The 18,512-nt window shown below is 47.3% G+C and overlaps 1 protein-coding gene across 6 annotated transcripts in view; it reads left to right on the top strand.

Annotated features, from left to right (window-relative positions):
• The window catches only part of CHD6 (chromodomain helicase DNA binding protein 6), a 205,532-nt gene that overhangs the window by 147,621 nt on the left and 39,399 nt on the right, over positions 1–18,512 (top strand). For all 6 annotated transcript variants that reach the window (XM_045444577.1, XM_045444581.1, XM_045444580.1 and 3 more), the window contains 9 exons: positions 43–207; positions 1,515–1,694; positions 2,759–2,869; positions 4,854–5,056; positions 5,750–5,949; positions 6,645–6,804; positions 11,627–11,716; positions 12,392–12,495; positions 17,704–17,833. In XM_045444577.1, the coding sequence (XP_045300533.1) occupies positions 43–207; positions 1,515–1,694; positions 2,759–2,869; positions 4,854–5,056; positions 5,750–5,949; positions 6,645–6,804; positions 11,627–11,716; positions 12,392–12,495; positions 17,704–17,833 (1,343 nt within the window). The remainder of the gene's footprint in view (positions 1–42; positions 208–1,514; positions 1,695–2,758; positions 2,870–4,853; positions 5,057–5,749; positions 5,950–6,644; positions 6,805–11,626; positions 11,717–12,391; positions 12,496–17,703; positions 17,834–18,512) is intronic.

Raw genomic sequence — 18,512 nt, forward strand, 5'->3', positions numbered from 1 at the left:
ATATCTGGCGACGGGATATGTATGACCTTCCTTCCTTCCCAGGCTCAGGCCCGATGTCACCGGATAGGCCAGAGCAAAGCCGTGAAGGTGTATCGTCTCATTACTCGGAACTCCTATGAGCGGGAAATGTTTGACAAAGCCAGCCTAAAGCTGGGCCTGGACAAGGCTGTTCTTCAGGACATAAACCGAAAGGGCAGCACCAATGGGGTGAGTATGACGGGACCTGCTCAGAGCCCCCCCAGGACACTCGCCACACAGCCCGGGCCCCTCTGGGGTCTCCCTTCTTACAGCTGTTTTAAGATTCACTTTCACTAAATTAAATCCAGTTGCACATCTTTGTTGAGTCTTTCCCCACAGCAGAGGATAATTCAGGGTCAGGTCTCTGCTTTTACAGATGGATAAAGGAAATCTATAGGCGCAGTGGTGTGGTAGGATTGCCCAGCATGCAGTAACGTTTCGGTAAGCAGAATTTTTAACAGTGCCCATTAGAAGTCCGTAGATCTTAACGTTTAACACTCTGAATATCTATTATCACCATGTCTTATCTCACACTCCAGACTTTGAGCTTCCTGAAGGTATAATGAAACCTATTTTATCTGTATCACCCATGGCCCCTAACAGTACTTGGCATATTAAAGATATTCAATGCATGATGGTCAGTGAAAAAAAAAATGAGTAAGTTAGCAGCTTGCAATATGGCAGTTAATAAAATCTTTTCCCCCCCTACACAGGGATAAAAAATGCAGCTAAGATTCTTAAATTGTATTAAGTTATAGGCCAACAAAACAGAGTATCTCCTTAATCTCTGGACTCAGGGCATCAAAGGTTGAGAATTAAAACCTTCCAATGAGTTGTCTTCAGTCCAGATGTTCTGTATCCTCTTAGCTATGCATGTGTTGCTAAGTATAATACTTCAGCTCACCAGTGCTGGGAGTCCTGGAACTCCCTCTTGTGATTGGTAGAGAGAGAACCAGATTCTTAATTAGAACCAGGAAAGGGTGTTTTGAACTCCTATTTCCTGTTTTCAACAAGCAATTGAGAAGATCACACTTGGCACAGGACCCTTTCTTTAGTTGAGAAATGACATCATTTCCAATACTCATGTATTTATTTAATAATGAATAAATCATCATTCTGTAGCTTGTTTAGTACATCTGGAGGTTTTTAAAGATACAGACTCAAACTAAAGCATTAAACATACCTTCTTCAGTGGTGCATAATTTCAATAGCTTGTGACATATGATAATAATCAATGTCCTGAGGAATGTTAGGGCCATTGGGTCATGTGCTGGCTTTGATTCCAGAGCTCCCTATAGAGGATTATCTGTCTGACCTCCCCATAGTTTTCTTGAGTATCTTTATCTGGGCTCTAATTTTCTAAAACTTGTGGCCCGTATCTTTAGTCTTCCGACATGTGCAGTTAGTGGAGGAAGTGGATCATGAAGTCCAGATTTTAGGCTGTTTTTCTCCTGTGCATTTTCCACATTGTGAGTAGCCTTTGGTGACCTGTCCAGGTACAACAGCTCTCAAAAATGGAAGTAGAGGACTTGCTCCGGAAAGGGGCTTATGGAGCCCTGATGGACGAGGAAGATGAAGGCTCCAAATTCTGTGAAGAAGACATAGACCAGATTCTGCAGAGGAGAACCCACACCATCACCATCCAGTCTGAAGGGAAAGGATCTACTTTTGCCAAGGTATGGGACCTTTCTCCAGAGTCCGTGTCGGAATGGGAGCAAAAAGAAAACACTGTTCTTTGACCTTCACCAGCCAGGCTTTGTTTTTTCAATACGCAAACTGTTGAGATTATCTGTCTACACGTGGGTTTTGTGTGAGACAGAAAATACAGACTCTTTAGAGGGTTTCTGAGTAATGAGTCAGAAGCTATAGAAAGAAAACCCCACTCTGACCAGTGGGAGCTGATCTCCAGCAGACAGGACAGACACTTCGGTTTACAGTTTGCACCGTTCACTGTTTGCAAAGACTGCTCCAAAACCTTTGAATGGTCATCTGGATTTCCTTGTAGAGCACCCCGTGATCACTGTCCACGCACTGAAATTCCACTGAACCCTCCGTTCCTCAAACTGAAGCAAGGGTTTTTGCTCGTTCCATGAGAAAAGATGTTAGTCTAGATTCCCAGCTGCTACTCTAGGTGCCTCTTTCCCCTGCTCTTCACCTCACTGGATTTCAAATTTGACTGATGAGGCCACTTACCAAGTCACTTTCAGGTGTCTCCGGCCATGGGCTCTGGGAGCTTTGTGGCCTGTTTGAGTCTCCTGTTTGGTGGCTTATGTAGGACTTCCTCAGTAGGACATTTTGTGCTTTATAAGTGCCTGGTCATCTCAGTATACCTCATACTGCCCAACCCCGGTGCGTTTCCCAAAGCAGACATTTGGAAAGTGGTGAACTGAGAGAAAAATTGGCATCTAAGGGAAGTCTCACAAAGCAACCCTTTTGCAGGGAGCTAGACACCAAGTAACACATTGCCATTGTGTTCCAGGGCATTCTTCCTGCTTCCAAGTTTAAGTTCCAAAAAATGATCCTGGAGGTGGAAATTGTAATATCCTTACCCAATCTTTAAAATAAAAAAAGAACAGCCTTAAGATTTTCACATTCATTTGGGAGGCTCTTTTAGGGGTTTTGGCTTCAAATGCAATTGGAGAACATACTTGGGATTCTGGTAAATTTGAAATAATGCAGGTGGTATTATCAGCTTGTACTGTGTTCAAGAGCAGTTTATTGACTTCTGTTATCTTCACAGGCTAGCTTTGTGGCTTCAGGAAACAGGACAGATATTTCCTTAGATGACCCAAACTTTTGGCAGAAATGGGCTAAAATAGCTGAATTGGACACCGAAGCAAAGAATGAAAAGGTACAGTACTGAGAATGTTCTCTTCCATTGTACATTTTGCTGTGGCTTGTAGGACCATAAATTCCCACATGGCTCAAGTCATTATTCACTCCTGAGCCTTAGTTCTTAAGTGAGATCCTATATGTAACACACTTAAAGCATGCTTGACACATAGAGCTTGATAAATGTTCACTGTTACAATTTTTTTTTTTTAAGGTTTATTTGTTATTGAGAGACAGAGAAACAGCCTGAGCATGGGAGGGGCAGAGAGAGGGAGAGACACAGAATCCGAAGCAGGCTCCAGGCTCTGAGCTGTCAGCCCAGAGCCCAATGTGGGGCTCAAACTCACAAACTGCGAGATCATGACCTGAGCTGAAGTTGGACACTCAACTGACTGAGCCACCCAGACGCCCCTCACTGTTACAATTTTAAAATGACTTCTTGGGACCTACAGTCTGTTGGGCACCTGGGAAATGCAACAAAGGCAATTAGAACTGGAACTGGCCACACAGGTCAAGTTCAGCCCTCAGACCCAGGCCAGCATCCCATCTTGGCAAGGGACTAGAGGGACTATTTTACCTCTGCCTCAACACTTCCTGTGAAAGAAACTTTACCTCTGACAGATACTCCAGGGGAGGCTAAGCAGGATGAAGGGGTTTGTTGGTCACTCCTCCATTCTCTCTGTACCTTAAATTTTCTAACTTCTGAACATGAGAAAGAGAATAGCTGTGGAATGAAACTGGAGTCCGATGTCAGTCTGCCCCTGACTGCATGCCTCTTCTGGGCAAGGCAGTTGACCCCACTGAGACAAGTGAGCAAGACATGTGACAAAAAGAGGTGGTGATGCCCCTTTGCAGAGTTGGGAGATAAGGTTTGTGAATACACCTGCCTCACCTGTTGGGAGGCACCCCTGAAATGTTCATCTCCCTTCCCTCCATCTCTGGCCCTGTCACCTCACTCCAGAGTGCCCGCACATCACTTTCTACTGGTCTTCTTGGGTGAATGTTGAACTCTCGTGAACCCACAAGCTCAGGAGACAGTCCCTGCTCCTATCTAGCTGATGCAGTAACTCACACCCAGCCTTAACTCTTCTGTCCCATCCCCAGAGCTTTCTCAGTCCAACCTGTTTTCTTTAGTAGGAAGAGTCTGAAGTCCCTTGAGTAACCTGTTTAGTAAAACCTGTTTTATAAGGTGACAATCCAGAAGTTACTCTGTGCACAGGATGGCGGGTGAGGGCGGAGAGGAAAAAACTCTTGTCGTAGAGATGTTTAGAAGCAGCTGGAGCATGGAAGGCGGAAAGCAAGGTGACTGAAGCAGGAGTGATGCCCCAGTGTATCTGGGCTACACAGAGCTTAGCCAAGCTTTAGGAAGAGGTGTGGGGGTGAAGGGGTAAGGAGCAGGAATGGCGGGGACTGGAAAAGAGGTGGTGGTTCTGGTAGGGGAGCTGCCAGAAGGAGTTGAAGATCCTGGGCTGGAGATTATGTCTTCAGTGAAAGACAAAAGGTTAGGAGTTATCGCCCATGGAAGGCAGAGAATGAAGTGGCAAGAAATGTATGCATCTTGAGAAAGTCGCCGAGCAGATGGAACTGTCCGACTCATCCTGTCTCCGGAGCGCAGGCTGCCTCTGCATGCTGGGCAGAACAGCTGGGGTGCCCCACTCTTGCCTTTCTTGGCAAGAGCAGCCGCCACTCTGGGTGCTGGGGGGCCTTGCCTGCCATCCGCCTGCACTGTTAGAAAGACTACAGAAACAGCAGATGGTGGCGGCCGGCGCCGGGGGCTTGGGGAACACTCCAACTCCAGCGAGTCTCAGAGAATCCCCTCTGCTTGTCGTGGACACGGCAGGTGTGCTGGGAAGAGCCTTACCTGCTGGAGGACGAGGCTGGGGTGTGGTTCTCTGCCGGATGTGTCCTCGGGACCCAGGACCAGCGACAGGGTGTGTGTATGCATCATGATGGGGGAAGAACGAAGAAGGGTCCTCTCCCCAACTGTTCCTCTCTGTTTCTAGGAGAGCTTAGTGATCGACCGGCCTCGAGTGAGAAAGCAGACCAAACACTACAACTCCTTTGAGGAGGATGAGCTCATGGAGTTCTCGGAGCTAGACAGCGACTCAGACGAAAGGCCCACGAGGTCCAGACGCCTCAATGACAAAACCAGGCGCTACCTCCGAGCCGAGTGTTTCCGGGTAGAGAAGAACCTGCTCATCTTTGGGTGGGTATTGGCCTGGACTGTGTGTTGCTGTTTTCCAGCCCCTGAGATTTGTCCAGTTTGTGTCTCTAGTCACCTCTAGCGCTCCGGGCTGACGGAGGACCCGTTAGAGCAGGAGAGAACCGTGCTTTTCGCCCATGCCCCCCCCCCCCCCCCCCCCGCCCCCTCGGTTGTTGTACGCTCTGCTGCCATATTGTAGACGCGCCATGATTTTCTCATGTGCTTGTCACGGCAAATCTCTGTTACTAATTTGTTGCCTGGTACTGATTTCCTGCTTTCCCCCCACCGAGGATATATATGGAGTCAGCACAGCAGATGTTGCGGTTAGGGCATGATTCGTGCAGGGCTCTGGTTCTAGTTGAAGTACGAGGTTTAGTTTCTGGGAGCTCACCATTGCTTTTGAATACTGCAGCTGGACTGTCTTAATCCCAAATTTATTCCCCTCTCCAAATAGTTTTGTCCCTCCCTTGTTAACATTCAAGTGGCCATATGAAGCTCTCAGGGTCCAGGTCACCTCAGTGACCCTCAGTGTGATACAGCATGTGGTCCTTGAAGGCCTTTCAGGGCAAAGCCCTCAGGGTGACTAGCAGACTCAGCAGACGATGAGAAGCACTCCTGGCACCTGTTTGTCCTGCGGTGTTGAGGGCACACGTGGCCCTTCCTCCCTCCAACGCCCTTCTGTGTTTCCACTCCCAGCTGGGGCCGGTGGAAGGACATCCTGACCCACGGGCGGTTCAAGTGGCATCTGAATGAGAAGGACATGGAGATGATTTGCCGGGCCCTGCTGGTCTACTGTGTCAAGCATTACAAGGGGGACGAGAAGATCAAGAGCTTCATTTGGGAACTGATCACACCTACCAAAGACGGGCAGGCCCAGACCCTCCAGAACCACTCAGGTGAGCGGCAGCAGGGCTGGCCTGAGAAGCGGCAGCTCCTGTGTGCTCCCGTCCTTCTGCATTGCCCAGGTTGCTGTGCTTTGGGAGGCTTCTCTTCCTCAGATGTTATCTGAGAATGTTAGCTGTGGGAGAGCAAGAGGTTTCCTTCAGTTCTCCCTCAGAATGATCCAGTGCTGCCTGTAGTATTTTGCGGGAGTACAGTTGGGCCCGCATGCCAGTCCTGTGTGCTGACCAGAGCATCCCGAGGGTTCCCGCACGGAACTGGGGTCACGCCATGTGCTCTGGTTTTTCTCTGGCTTGTCACTGTTGTGCCCCAGTTCTACCTGTCTCTGCCTTTTCTTGTGCTGTGCTTCTCCTTCCCTGTGCTTGGCCACTGCTCACGTTCACGTTTCGGACCGAGCATCCCTTTTTCCCTGGCCGGGTTGTGAGTTCCCGAGGGGTGCAGGTGATGTTCTTAGTCTGCATGGGATGCTCAGGAAATTCTTACCGCCTGACTGAACATTCCTGGAGTTTACTGAGCTGGAGGCCAGGCAGATCTCCTCACCACTAGCACTACTTGGTGGGCCGAGGAGGGGGGTCTGTCACGTAGGGCCGCCATGCACAGCCTGGCTGCCTCCTTGCAACCCTAAGCCCAACTCTGTTCTGCCCCCATGTTTAAAGTTGCCTAGGCTCATGGGCCTTCCTTTCTGTTTCAGGGTTGTCTGCTCCAGTCCCCAGAGGGAGGAAGGGGAAGAAGACGAAGAACCAGCTGCTGCTCCCTGAGTTGAAGAATGCAGACTGGCTGGCCACCTGCAACCCCGAGGTGGTCTTGCATGATGACGGCTATAAGAAACACCTCAAACAGCACTGCAACAAGTGAGTGTGCCCCTCCCCATCCTTCACGGCAGTTCCATTCAGACCGTTCAGGCTCCTGGGATCCCCTCAGGGCTGTGGGGGACCACCTGATGCTCCTGTACCACCATGCAGGGTCTGAAAAGGCAGGGTATGTGGTCTAAACTGGTTGGGATCCCTTCACATAAAGCCTGTCTCCCTCCTTTGGCAACATCTCCTCTCCCCCAGAACCTGGACTCTCTACCATTGCCCCTTATACCCCTGAGGGGACTTCTGACCTGACTGTCAAAATCCAGTTAGGACATTGTGATTTTACTGCTTCCTCTCCTTTCCCTTTCTCTCCTTCTGCCCCTGAGGTCACATTAGCAAGAGCAGAAGACTGGCCTTAGTGGCCACTACTCTCAGCCCCACTCCCCCATGCCAGGTTGCTTCCTCTTCTGATTTGCTGTTGCCATTCATGGCCTCCAGGCATTTGACAGACTTGCATTTGAGATATTACCCTTTATATCCCTGGGCCAACACCGTGCAGGGTGGATGGCAGGGCAAAGGAAAGAGTGATGGAAAATGAAACTGCTCTTGTGAAGTTTAGTTTGGGGAGTTAGAGGGCACTCAGCCACCAAACAGTGACGAGTTGCACGTGGATATTTGCATCACCGTACGGAGTATCTATCAGGACGAAAAGGACCCTTGGAAACCACCTAGCCCAGCTTCGTAGGCCTTGCAGGCATGTCTCCCCAGCACTCCTGCTCGGCAGTGAGAAGGTCTCTGCTGCCGCACCTCTGGGTACGACCTTCTAAGTTAAGTGAGAAGTAAGCGTTTGTCAACTTACAAATTAGTGTGTCTTCCCTGTGGCATCAACCTAATGGTCCTGCGGTAGTTGTCAGGTTGTGTTCTTTACCATTTACAGATGAAGTCTGATCCTTTTCCCTTCATCTTTCCAAATCTTTGAAGATAGGTCTCGTGCCCAAAACAGTAATAAAAACCGTGCACAGAAGGACAGGCTCTTTGGGACAGTAGTTCTCAAGCTGAGAATTAAAGGGCGCGTGCTGTTAATGGTAGAACCTGCCTGGGAGAGGACCTGGTAGCATGTGCCATGGGACTGACTCAGAGTCACCCTGTAGGGGAGAGAGAGGAGGCTGCCTAGCTAAGAGGACTCCTAGGAGATCTTGTACTGCAGGCTGAGGATTCTCTTGTAGATTAAGCAGCCATGCTTCTTTAATAAGTGAGACATGTAGTAAAAAAATGATGTTTGGGGAGAAAACTTTATCTGGCAACAGTGAGATGGACTGGGTAAACCGAGAGCTAAGTGGCCATCTAGGAGAGTTCTGTCGTAATGTAAGTATGGATCATAAGGATCTAGAGAAAGGTGCCAACTGTAGAATTGGGGAGAAAGGGTCGACTATGACACAACTAGGGAATAACCCGTAATATGTGATGAGGAATATAGAAAGCAGCTAACTCATGACTGTGAGTCTTACCGGCTAGGAGAATAACAGTACTTGTAGCTGGGACAGAATCAGAATCCTTACATTCACTGAACAGTGAGGTGCAAGGTGAAGGACTCAGGTTGTACCCTGCTAAGTGACAGCGGCAGTGTGTGGCTCTTCCATTCCTTACTGCACATGTGGGTGTGGGGCACTGAAAACAGGCTGAGCTGGAGAAGTTGGCATAGAACTTCCCTTGATACCTGCAGAGATGATCACAGCTGATGAACAGAACCAGTTTGGACCTTTGAGGAATTCCTTAACATTTCTAACCGCCATCCCCAAGACTTTTCCTGAATGTGTGCCTGATGCTGGGAATCAAAGAACACATGCAATAGGGGCCCCTGGCTGGCCCAGTCGGTGGAGTGTGCGATTCTTGTTCTCGGGGTTGTGAGTTAGAGCCCCACATTGGATGTAGATTACCGTTAAAAAAATAAAATCTTTAAAAAAAAAAGAGAAAAGAATGCAGTAAAGCATTTACCTGAGTTCAGAGATGCTGACTATTGTTTATTATTCTGAATCCGAAGGAGACAACTGTCCTCTTTAGTCCTGGCTCAGCAAGAGCCAGCAGGGACCTTGCAGCTCTCGCACTCAGCATGGGAGTTCTGCGGGCAGGACCCTGCCAGGGAGTCTGCAGCTTGTGCTCGAGCCTTCCTAGCGATGGGAGCTTACCATTTCTCTGCAAGGCTCATTTAATTACCAGATTCTAATTAATCCCTCTTCTATGTATTGAATCTGAAGTCTGCTTCCTTGAAACTTCCACCCTATGGGGCGCCTGGGTGGCGCAGTCGGTTGAGCGTCCGACTTCAGCCAGGTCACGATCTCGCGGTCCGTGAGTTCGAGCCCCGCATCAGGCTCTGGGCTGATGGCTCAGAGCCTGGAGCCTGTTTCCGATTCTGTGTCTCCCTCTCTCTCTGCCCCTCCCCCATTCATGCTCTGTCTCTCTCTGTCCCAAAAATAAATAAACGTTGAAAAAAAAATTAAAAAAAAAAAAAAAAAAGAAACTTCCACCCTTTGATCTTGGGTCCTGGTTTGCCCTGAGGTACGTTGGAGAACAGGCAGAATTCTTTCAGCAAAAGTGGACTGGGAGCTTCTAGAATTGTAGGCTCTGTTAGCAAATTTATTGCCACCCTCATACCAGATAAAGGTTGAGACAGGGTCTGGGGTCAGGACTGCCTGGATTTATGAGCAGGTGAATTATTAACCTCTTTGTGCCTTCTGCCTTCTTTCTTTCATCTAGAAAATGAGGATAATAATAGTTTCCATCTAGAAAATGAGGGTAATAATAGTTTCCATCTCTTAGCATTGTTGTTTGGATTAAGTGAGCTAATACATGCTGCCATGTGATAAGTACTCAAAGCATTGTTCAGTAGTAGTAGTGGTATAGTATTTAGGGACAGGAAATTGTCAGCAAAAGAACTTTAAAAAGTTAAATAACAACTGTTTCAGATCCAGGCTATGAGAAGTCAGGGGAGTCCTGGTGACATGCTCTGCTTCCTAATCTGGGTCCTGGATTCACATGTGTGTTCAGTTTGGAAATTCATCAAGCTGTATGTTTATCTAAGGTGCACTTCCTGGAAGTGTATTTCATATCAACAAAATGTGGTGTTGTGTTTTATTTTAAAGAAAGAGATGAAGGAAAGAGCAGTAATGCCACCGAAATACTGGTGGGTTTTGTCTGGCTGAAGTAAGGGTGTTACAAACGTGCCCCAGTCCTCCTTCCCTTTGAGTTTAGATGCCAACTGGGGTTATCCTCTCACTCGGGGAGGAGCTGCCCATCTGTCCTCTGAATTGATTTCTTTCTCATTTGGAGAATAAGTGAATACTGTTCACTTAAAATTCTATTCTCTCATGCCATAGATGCTACCAAGTGTCAACACATTTCGGTTTAAAGAAGTAGAGACCACTCTATCTTTCATCATCAGGAAAACCTTCCTCTGATTGGGCTAGATGTAAGCAGGCTGGGATTCCCATACCTAAGACCTCCTCACTGAAGTTCTTACTGAGGAGGCCAGCAGGCACTGTCAGCAAGGTAGAACGATCAACGACTGTTGTAAATTCTTAGAGCTCTTATTATCTGAGCTTTAAAAAAACTAAACCTTGAAATTATTTGAGTTGACTGACAGCTGAGGTAAGGAATGGCATACCAGAAAAATAAGGGTTCTTTCCATTCTAAAAATTCTGTGTGTGTTGCCACCTACTACTTGAGCCCAGAGTGGCACTTTATGTGTTTTTTAAAAATTGCCAAAAATAACCTTTCCTCCCACCTCCAATTCCCATTTCCCCCTCCAGAGGCAGCCACTGCTAACCAGGTTCTTCCAGAGATACTCTGTGCATGGACCAGCTTAGATGAATGTACATCCTCCTTTTATCCTCCCAAAAATAATGTGTATTTTACATACTATTTGTGCTCTGCGCTGTTTCTCTTTTTAAAATAACTTAGATGGAGGTCTGTCCCTGTCTGTGTAAGTAGGCCTTTATTTTTAATAGCTAGCCTTTAGTCTTGACTGGTATTGTACAAGTTACAAGTACTTTTCTAAACTTCTTTGCAGTTTAGCCGTGAATATGAAGCCTCTCCCTGAATGGGGCCAGCTTCTCTGTGCCTACCCTCACCTTCACCCCGTTTTGCATACGTCGACTCCCAGGGTCATCTTCCATGCTGTAGTTCTTTCGTGGTTGGTCTCATTTCACTGTTAGACTGTTGTGGGCTCCTCAAGAACAGGCTTGCTTTTGCTCTGTGCCTCATAGTACCCAGCATGGTGCAGGGCACACAGTAGTTGCCCAACAAACGCTTACTTCCTTGTCTCGGACATGTTTGACGCATGCCCTCCCTTGGAGCTTGAGTATGCTCTGAGCAGAATCCAGGGAACCGAGCACCTCAGGAGAGAAGGCATGATTACTGTCTGGGAGTATTGCCATGAAAAAGACTTGTAAATATCCATTTTTAACACATGCAAATGCAACGGAAAACAGCACCATTCAACACGACCTGCTCTTCAGTAGATCAATAAACTGGTAACCAGCCTCTTGGAAGGCACCTCTGCCCTAGAGGTCATTATGGCCCTGTAGAGGTGGTGCGTACTCTTGTGGATCTGGAGAAACAGTGTTTCTGCTGCCCTCCAGGGCTTACAGGGTGATTACAGGGCTGGTGAGATACATTTTTCCATGTGAAGTGGGGATAATCACAGTAGCATCTGCCATCAATACCTTGGGTTTTGCTTTTCTAGTGCTTTCTCATATATTACTTCACATCATAATAACTTGGGAGCGCCCGGAATTTCCATGTGTCCACTTGGGGGTGGCAGGTTATAGGCAGCTCATGGGCTCTGATACGTTTGCATTGATGTGTTCACCTTTCACAGGGTCCTTTTGCGAGTCCGGATGCTGTACTACCTAAAAGCTGAAATACTGGGAGAGGCAGCTGATAAAGCGTTTGAAGGCACCCCTGCCAGGTAAAACAAGTCAGCGTGGCTCTTGGTGTTAAAGAGCTACCATACAGTCCCGTTCGTGGAGACGGACAAACCTACTTGCGCTTCAGGAGGCCCGTGTTTGCACCCAGCCCGGGGTCAGTTCCCTATGTGCCAGGAGGCCAGCTACTGTGAGACCTGTCCTCTGAACAGGCGGTCTTTATTTCCCTGCATGTACCAGTGCTGACTGTCTTGTTCTCAAACAGTGCTTGAGATCTCCACATGTTGAACCAGGATGATTTGGGCACTTTCCAACATTTGATTGTGTATGAGTTCAGCCAAGTGGAGAGTGTTCTACCTTCAGTTGACCAATGTATTGATGGCTTTTGCTGTGGTTCCCAACTGAAGATGGGCATTACACATAAGGATCCCAAGCCCCAACCTAGACCTACTGATGAGTTCTCCAAGAGGTGCTTCAGGGTTCTGTGTCAGTCTAAGGTAGAGCCTAGAAATCAAGTACATGTATGAAATAGCTCACTGGGTGAATGTGATAAAGTCCTGGTTTAAGAAACCTTAGCCCACAGCCTTCTGAGTCCTTGTAACTTCAGCCTCTCAGCATGTGACTGGGGTGTGGCTTAATATCAGGGTTCAGCCAGTAGCTCTTGCATTGTTTTTTGTCTGTGTTGAAGGAACTCTGAGCCCATGCCCTTCCTTCCACAGGGAGCTAGACGTACCCCTGCCCGACATCGACTACATGGAGATCCCAGTGGATTGGTGGGATGCTGAGGCCGATAAGTCCCTTCTGATAGGCGTGTTCAAACACGGTGTGTATTTCAGTGCATGCTCTCCCTTTCCTGAGCAACTCCATAGCCTGCTGCACGTCTCTGGTAGAAAGTAAGCCTCACCTCTCCTCTGTCCTCTCAGATGAACGTGTGAGTCATGAAAATAGGGCGAACGTTAATAATATCAGTGAGGAGCTTCGCAGAGAGCTGCTGTGGTTACAGAGAGCCTGTCCACACTGTCAGACTTTGGACTGCCTCATTCTCCTTCACTCTTAGAGTCCCAGTGTCTAGCCTAATGCCTGGCACGTGTAGGCATGCAGCATTGCTTGAGTAAAAGAATAAGTAAATGGGAAAATGTTAGGTTTTAACCTTTCGTATGTATGTAGAATTCTAAGATCAGTCTAGATAATCTACATATTCCTGGAGTGCATCTTTTTGCCCCACTGGTATAAAAATTTAAGAATACAAGATGGCATGGACATCGTTTTTTAAAAATACGGTAACTAAGAGTCTAGGGGACTGAGAGAAGTATTTGAGTAGCTTGGAAAAAAACTAAATAATTGCCCCTTTCTTCACTTCTGGAACTGTCCTAGGCACCTACCCTTGCCTTCAGCCAGCGGTTAAGGTGAATGATGGAAGCACCACGTGATAGTCACTGTATTGTGGCTGGTAGACCCCTTCCCTGCCCAGTGAAGTAACTGAAATCTTAAACTGGAGAGCAGGACTCAAAGTGGGAAGAGTTGGTTATACTTGGCTTTCACTGTCAGCTCTGCCACTTACTAAATGTGGGACCTTGAGCAAATCATAAATTTCTCTGACCTGTTTCTTCACCTGTACCACGAGGATAGTATCGAAACAGCCTGCTCGGAGGGTTGTTTGAAGACTCTTTGAGACACTATATGTGGACTGCCTAGGGCAGTGCCAGGCGGTACGTGCCAGCGTAGGAGATGTTCAGTGCTGCTCTGCCACTTATGTGCAGCCACTCGCTGCTCTGCCCATGGAAAGTCGCTTTCTCACACAGCCCTCATCAGTAGGACTCAAATCTGGAGGCCAACCAGCCACGCTTCCTTAAGAGCCATGCCTGTACATATTTTAATGAGGAATCCCCTCGACGCTTGGATTTGGGTGCTGCAGTGGGAGGTCAGGGCTGCTGAGAGCCGTTTGTCAAACCGCTGGGTTAGGTGGGAGCAGCGGTGCTGTTGGCAAGAGCTGCCTGTGATGGTGGAAATGCCCTGTCTCTGTGCTGTCCGCTGTGTGGTCCACCAGCCACATGTGACTCTTGAGCACTTGAAATGTGACTGGTACATCTGAGCAACTACATTTTTAACTTTATGTAATTGTAATTAATTGAAATTTAAATAACCACATGTGGCTCCTCGTTGGGGCAGTGCAGGGCCAGAACTCACCTCTGCAGTGGGATGAAGAAGCAGTGACCTCTTGATTAAGCACAAGGAACCCACAGTACATCCAAAACTTGGTTTAATCTGATTTTGGAAAGAACTCAAAGGAAGACAAGTTGTTGGAGACAGGCAGATTCAGAGCATCTGAACTCAGTGTGTGGGAAAGTCCATTGACCCTGTGTCTCCTAGCGGCGGTAGTTTTAGGGTATGTTGCCCGACCCTTGGTGGAGAGAACGTGATGTGGAAAGACCTCACAACCTGAAGTCCCAGCATTGTGGCAGCCACACGCTTCCCTTCCATCCTTCCTCCAACCCAGCGCACACACACCACAGACATAAGAAAGCCTGGGTGGATTCTGACAACAGTGTGAAACCACCTAGCTACACATGAAACAAATAAAAGAAAATCCCCGAATGAAGAGGTTACTTAAAGCCAGAGCTGGAAGTTCACTGATAGGACAGCAAACCAGAGGGACTGGGTTTGTAATGCCCACACGCAAGAAAGAAACAAGCCCTCTGGGAAAGGAGGGCAAGAAGAGGCCCTTTGGCCCAAGGATGCAGAGCTGGAAGAACATGTTCATGGGAGATAAATTACGGACACGAAAGAGGAGAAAATGTGGAAGATAGAATGAGGTTGCCTTGTAAGCAGTAAAACAAGATATCCCAGACAAATGCTAACAACAAACAAAAACAAAACACAAGAGACCTAGTGTGGCAAGATCAGTGTCCTACAAAAGGTCTTTAAGGAAAGGGTAGTTTGGGATAAAGAAGGTCATTATACTTTGCTGATAAGTGTAGTTCCTTACAAAGGTGTGGCTAGCAGGGTAACCTCAGAATGTGTAAGAAGACAGGACTCTAAGTGGAGCCAAGACCCTTTCTCTCTTAGGAAAGGCAAATTAACGCTGGCACCATACCTATTAGTTTTTTTGTCCCTGATGAAGGCTTAGGGTAGTGGATTAATCAGTTGATCTTAGTCTTATACTAGAAATGTTCAAGGGCCAGTCAGATGATGTCTAAGGTGACTTCCATGTCTAATGCTCCTCTGCTCTATGAAACAGTTTGGGAGGGTATAAGTTAGTAACTCCTAAGTGTTTCCTGAGCACACTCATGCAGTCTTACAATGATGCATCACCCACTCCTTTCAGATTCCCCCAGATTGCCAGTTGAGGTGAACTCACTGTCAAAATCAGGGCTGAGGGCATGTGTGCAATGCCTACAGTGGCTCATTGTGGCATACAATGACTAGCAGACACACTATAAAGATGGGAAAACCCAGCCTCCGTACCCAGTGCTGGGGGACTAGACCTAAACCACACATGCGTACCTGGCTCACTCCTGTATAGAACTAGCCCTCTTTAGCTGGATGGTAACATTGGTTCTACCTAGATGACATTGTACAGATGCTTGTGGTTGGTTTCGTGTGCTCATCCTCCTTGGCGTCTTATAGAATCCACATTGGATCCTGCCCGTGGCCAAATGCCCATCGGACATTCCATGAGGATAGGCTCATCTGGGGAATACACTTGATGACCCCTGTATAACTTAGCCCACATAACATGTCTTACCAGGTCTTACCAGCTGACAGTCAAGCTTCCAGACACCCAAGCCATCTGGTGTTCACTTTTCAGGGATTTCTGGCAGGAAGCCCTCTGCCTTGCCTTCATCCTGTGGAGGCCTAAGTATGAGCTGCGGCCCTACAGCCATTTTCTTTGTTAAGAAACACACAGCCGTTCATTGTCTGTAGTTTTGTGGCTCTTTTAGTCTGCCCCAGACATAGCCCACTACAACCCTGCTTAGATTAGAAGGATATAGCCATGGTTGCATCTCCAAGCTGACCCCTGGGGAAGAATTGCCTGAACCTTTGATTGTTTGCAACAAGAAGGGCCCTGTAGCAAACCTCTTCTGAATGATGCTCCTGACAGCTGTCAGTTGTGTTAACTGACTACAGCCCTCTAGGGCAGCCTGTGTTTAAAAAGTTCATCAAGATAAGGAGTTTAGTATTTTTGTTCATGTTCTGCAAGCAGCCCACACCCTCAAAGGCCGTCATCTACTATGTATTTATTGGTACTGCTCTTCCAGCTCCTGCGACTCTGCAGGGAGGTTGTCAGGTTTTCTAGGGGACTGAATCCGTCATTCCTCCTTGCCATCAGCTTCGTAGCTCACTGAGAAATAGGAGTGCAAAATCTCTCTAGACTTGAGAGCCACACAAGACAGAGAAGGGCTGCACAACAGAAGCGTCCCCAGGTAGTCGGCTGCTGGAAGAACTGCTTCATGCCCTTGTTGAGCCCAGAGCACCGGAGGGCAGGACACATGGTCCTCAGTAGTAAAGGGCTGGTGGAGGAGGTTTTCAGCCTCTCACCTATTGGATGAAGCACCTCTCTTTTCATGGGGAGCAGCAGGTGGAGCTAGCGGCAGGAATTTCCTCAAGGCAGCAGGAGCATGGAGGGCCTTTGTTTTCCTGTGAGCTGAGGTAGGACACAGGGAGAGGGTACAAATGGCTCTGCCTACAACGATTATTGGAAGAGAATCTGGGCAAAGCTGACTCCTGCAATCTTTTCTCGAGCGTGCACGGTGTTGGGCCCACGCTGGGTACTGAATGTGTACTGATAAGAAACAGACCCAGGTTCTTTTCCTAAGGAGCCCACAATCACATGTGACTGACAGTAATCAAGAAATCGCCCTGAGGAATAGCGAGTAAAGAACATAAGGCATCGCAGTTTCTCCTGCCATATGCCTCATGCGGGCAGCACCTGTCATTGAGATGGCACAAGAGTCACTTTGGATTAAAAGATAAAGTACCTGCAGCTCCTCAGAGAACAAGTTCCAGGTGCTGCCTACAGGGTGGAGGACAGAAGTGCGTCAACAGTGATGGTAGGACAGAAGCCAACAAGGAGGTGAAGTACCCAGCAAAGTAAAACAAAGTCTGTTATTAGCACCCATGCTGGCTCTCATTTTAGGTACAGCATTTTCCATCACGGGGGTCTCTGTGTATGTACTCCAGAGCTAGAAATGGACCTTGCTTCCTAGGAGCAACATGGAAAGGGTTTTGACGATCCTGAAGGAGTTTCACCCAAGATAATTTGCTATAACAATAGATTTGGATCTTGTATGTGACCAAATCCTGTCTCATTATAAGATGGCATTAGGTTTAGTAAAATAGTAACAAATTCTCAAGCCTGGGATTATCACAGTAAAAGTGATGTTATCTCACGGTTTTGGCTTCCTTTTGGGAGTCTCTTCTGCATCAAAAATGCTCATCCTGTGTTTGACTTTTGGGATGTGGTGAGGTTAGGTAATTCCAAAGCCCTGGCCAGTAGATTAGGATTTCATACTGAGTTGATGATTATGGAAGCAATAGGTCGGTTTTAATCTGATTAACAACCACAGCAGCCCTCCCTGTGTCTTACCCCTGCATGCATCACTTTGTTCAATTGCTGTTCCTAACACATGGGATGGTATTGGACTATCAGAAAACAGGGCCCGTTCAGGAGGTAACAAGTTGTCCAGGGTTGGGGGTTGAGGGGAAGAAGCTATAGAACCAACTTGCCTGATTACTTTTGCTGTCCAAAAGAAGTAAACGAGTAAGTGTTGTATCTAGGCCTTGTATCTCTTTACGGACACAGAATACGTGCATAAGCTTTTATTTTTGGTCAGGCACTACTCAGGGCATCTACTTTAGCTCAAGGATATTCCTCTGATAGGATATCTGATAGGATTCTATTAATCTTAAATAGTGTTTTTTGATTGTTTTATTTTTCATTTAATAAGCGAAACAAAAATGGCTGTCCAGGGCCCAGGGTAGATTTGGGGAGTTCTAACCTATCATCTGACATTTCTCTGCCCCCGATCAGGGTATGAGAGGTACAATGCCATGCGAGCAGACCCAGCACTTTGCTTCCTGGAGAAAGTCGGGATGCCAGATGAGAAGTCTCTTTCTGCAGAACAGGGTGTTACAGAGGGGACCTCAGACATTCCCGAGCGGTGAGTCATCTGTGAGGTGACAGATTTTGCCATGAATCTATGACCCCTTCCACATATCCAGCATTCTGCTAGCCTCTCCCAGCATCTCCCTTGAATCTTGCCCTCTGGGAACTACTTTTCAAAATTGCTGCATTGGTTACGTTCTGTTACACCTTAGGCCTTTTTGACTTCCAAGCATTTTGAACCAAATACCAGTTCCTGTTCTTCATGGATTCCCCAAGCTGCCCACCATCCTACCCAACTCGTCTCTTACTTGATCAGAGGATTCTTGAGGATGAATTCAGTTAGACCTCTCATACCTAACAGAAAGCTAAGAGGTACCCCAAGTACAGGCTTCCTGATCTTGAAATTCCTCAGATGAAATTCTGGCATTATTTAAGAATGCGTTGTCCATGAGTAAGGTGGATTTAGGAACCACTGCTCGATGGCTGTGGCATTTAGGCCTTGTTTATGGGTTGTGTGCAAAAAAAAGGTATGAAAACGTCTCCTTTGAGTTTTATCTACTGTTGGCATAACTCCCAAATGTGTAAATTCATAAGAGAGCTAAATAAACAGCCAGAAACTGGCGCTCCAAAATATATATATTTAGAAAACATAATACATATCTCTTAGCTTGTGTTTGGTAAACTTTGAGCTGATCTTCTCCCCAAAAGTAGCAAATATAGCTTTGCATTGCCTA

The sequence above is a fragment of the Leopardus geoffroyi genome, chromosome A3 (assembly GCF_018350155.1).
Source record: "Leopardus geoffroyi isolate Oge1 chromosome A3, O.geoffroyi_Oge1_pat1.0, whole genome shotgun sequence".
Classification (NCBI taxonomy): Eukaryota; Metazoa; Chordata; class Mammalia; order Carnivora; family Felidae; genus Leopardus; species Leopardus geoffroyi.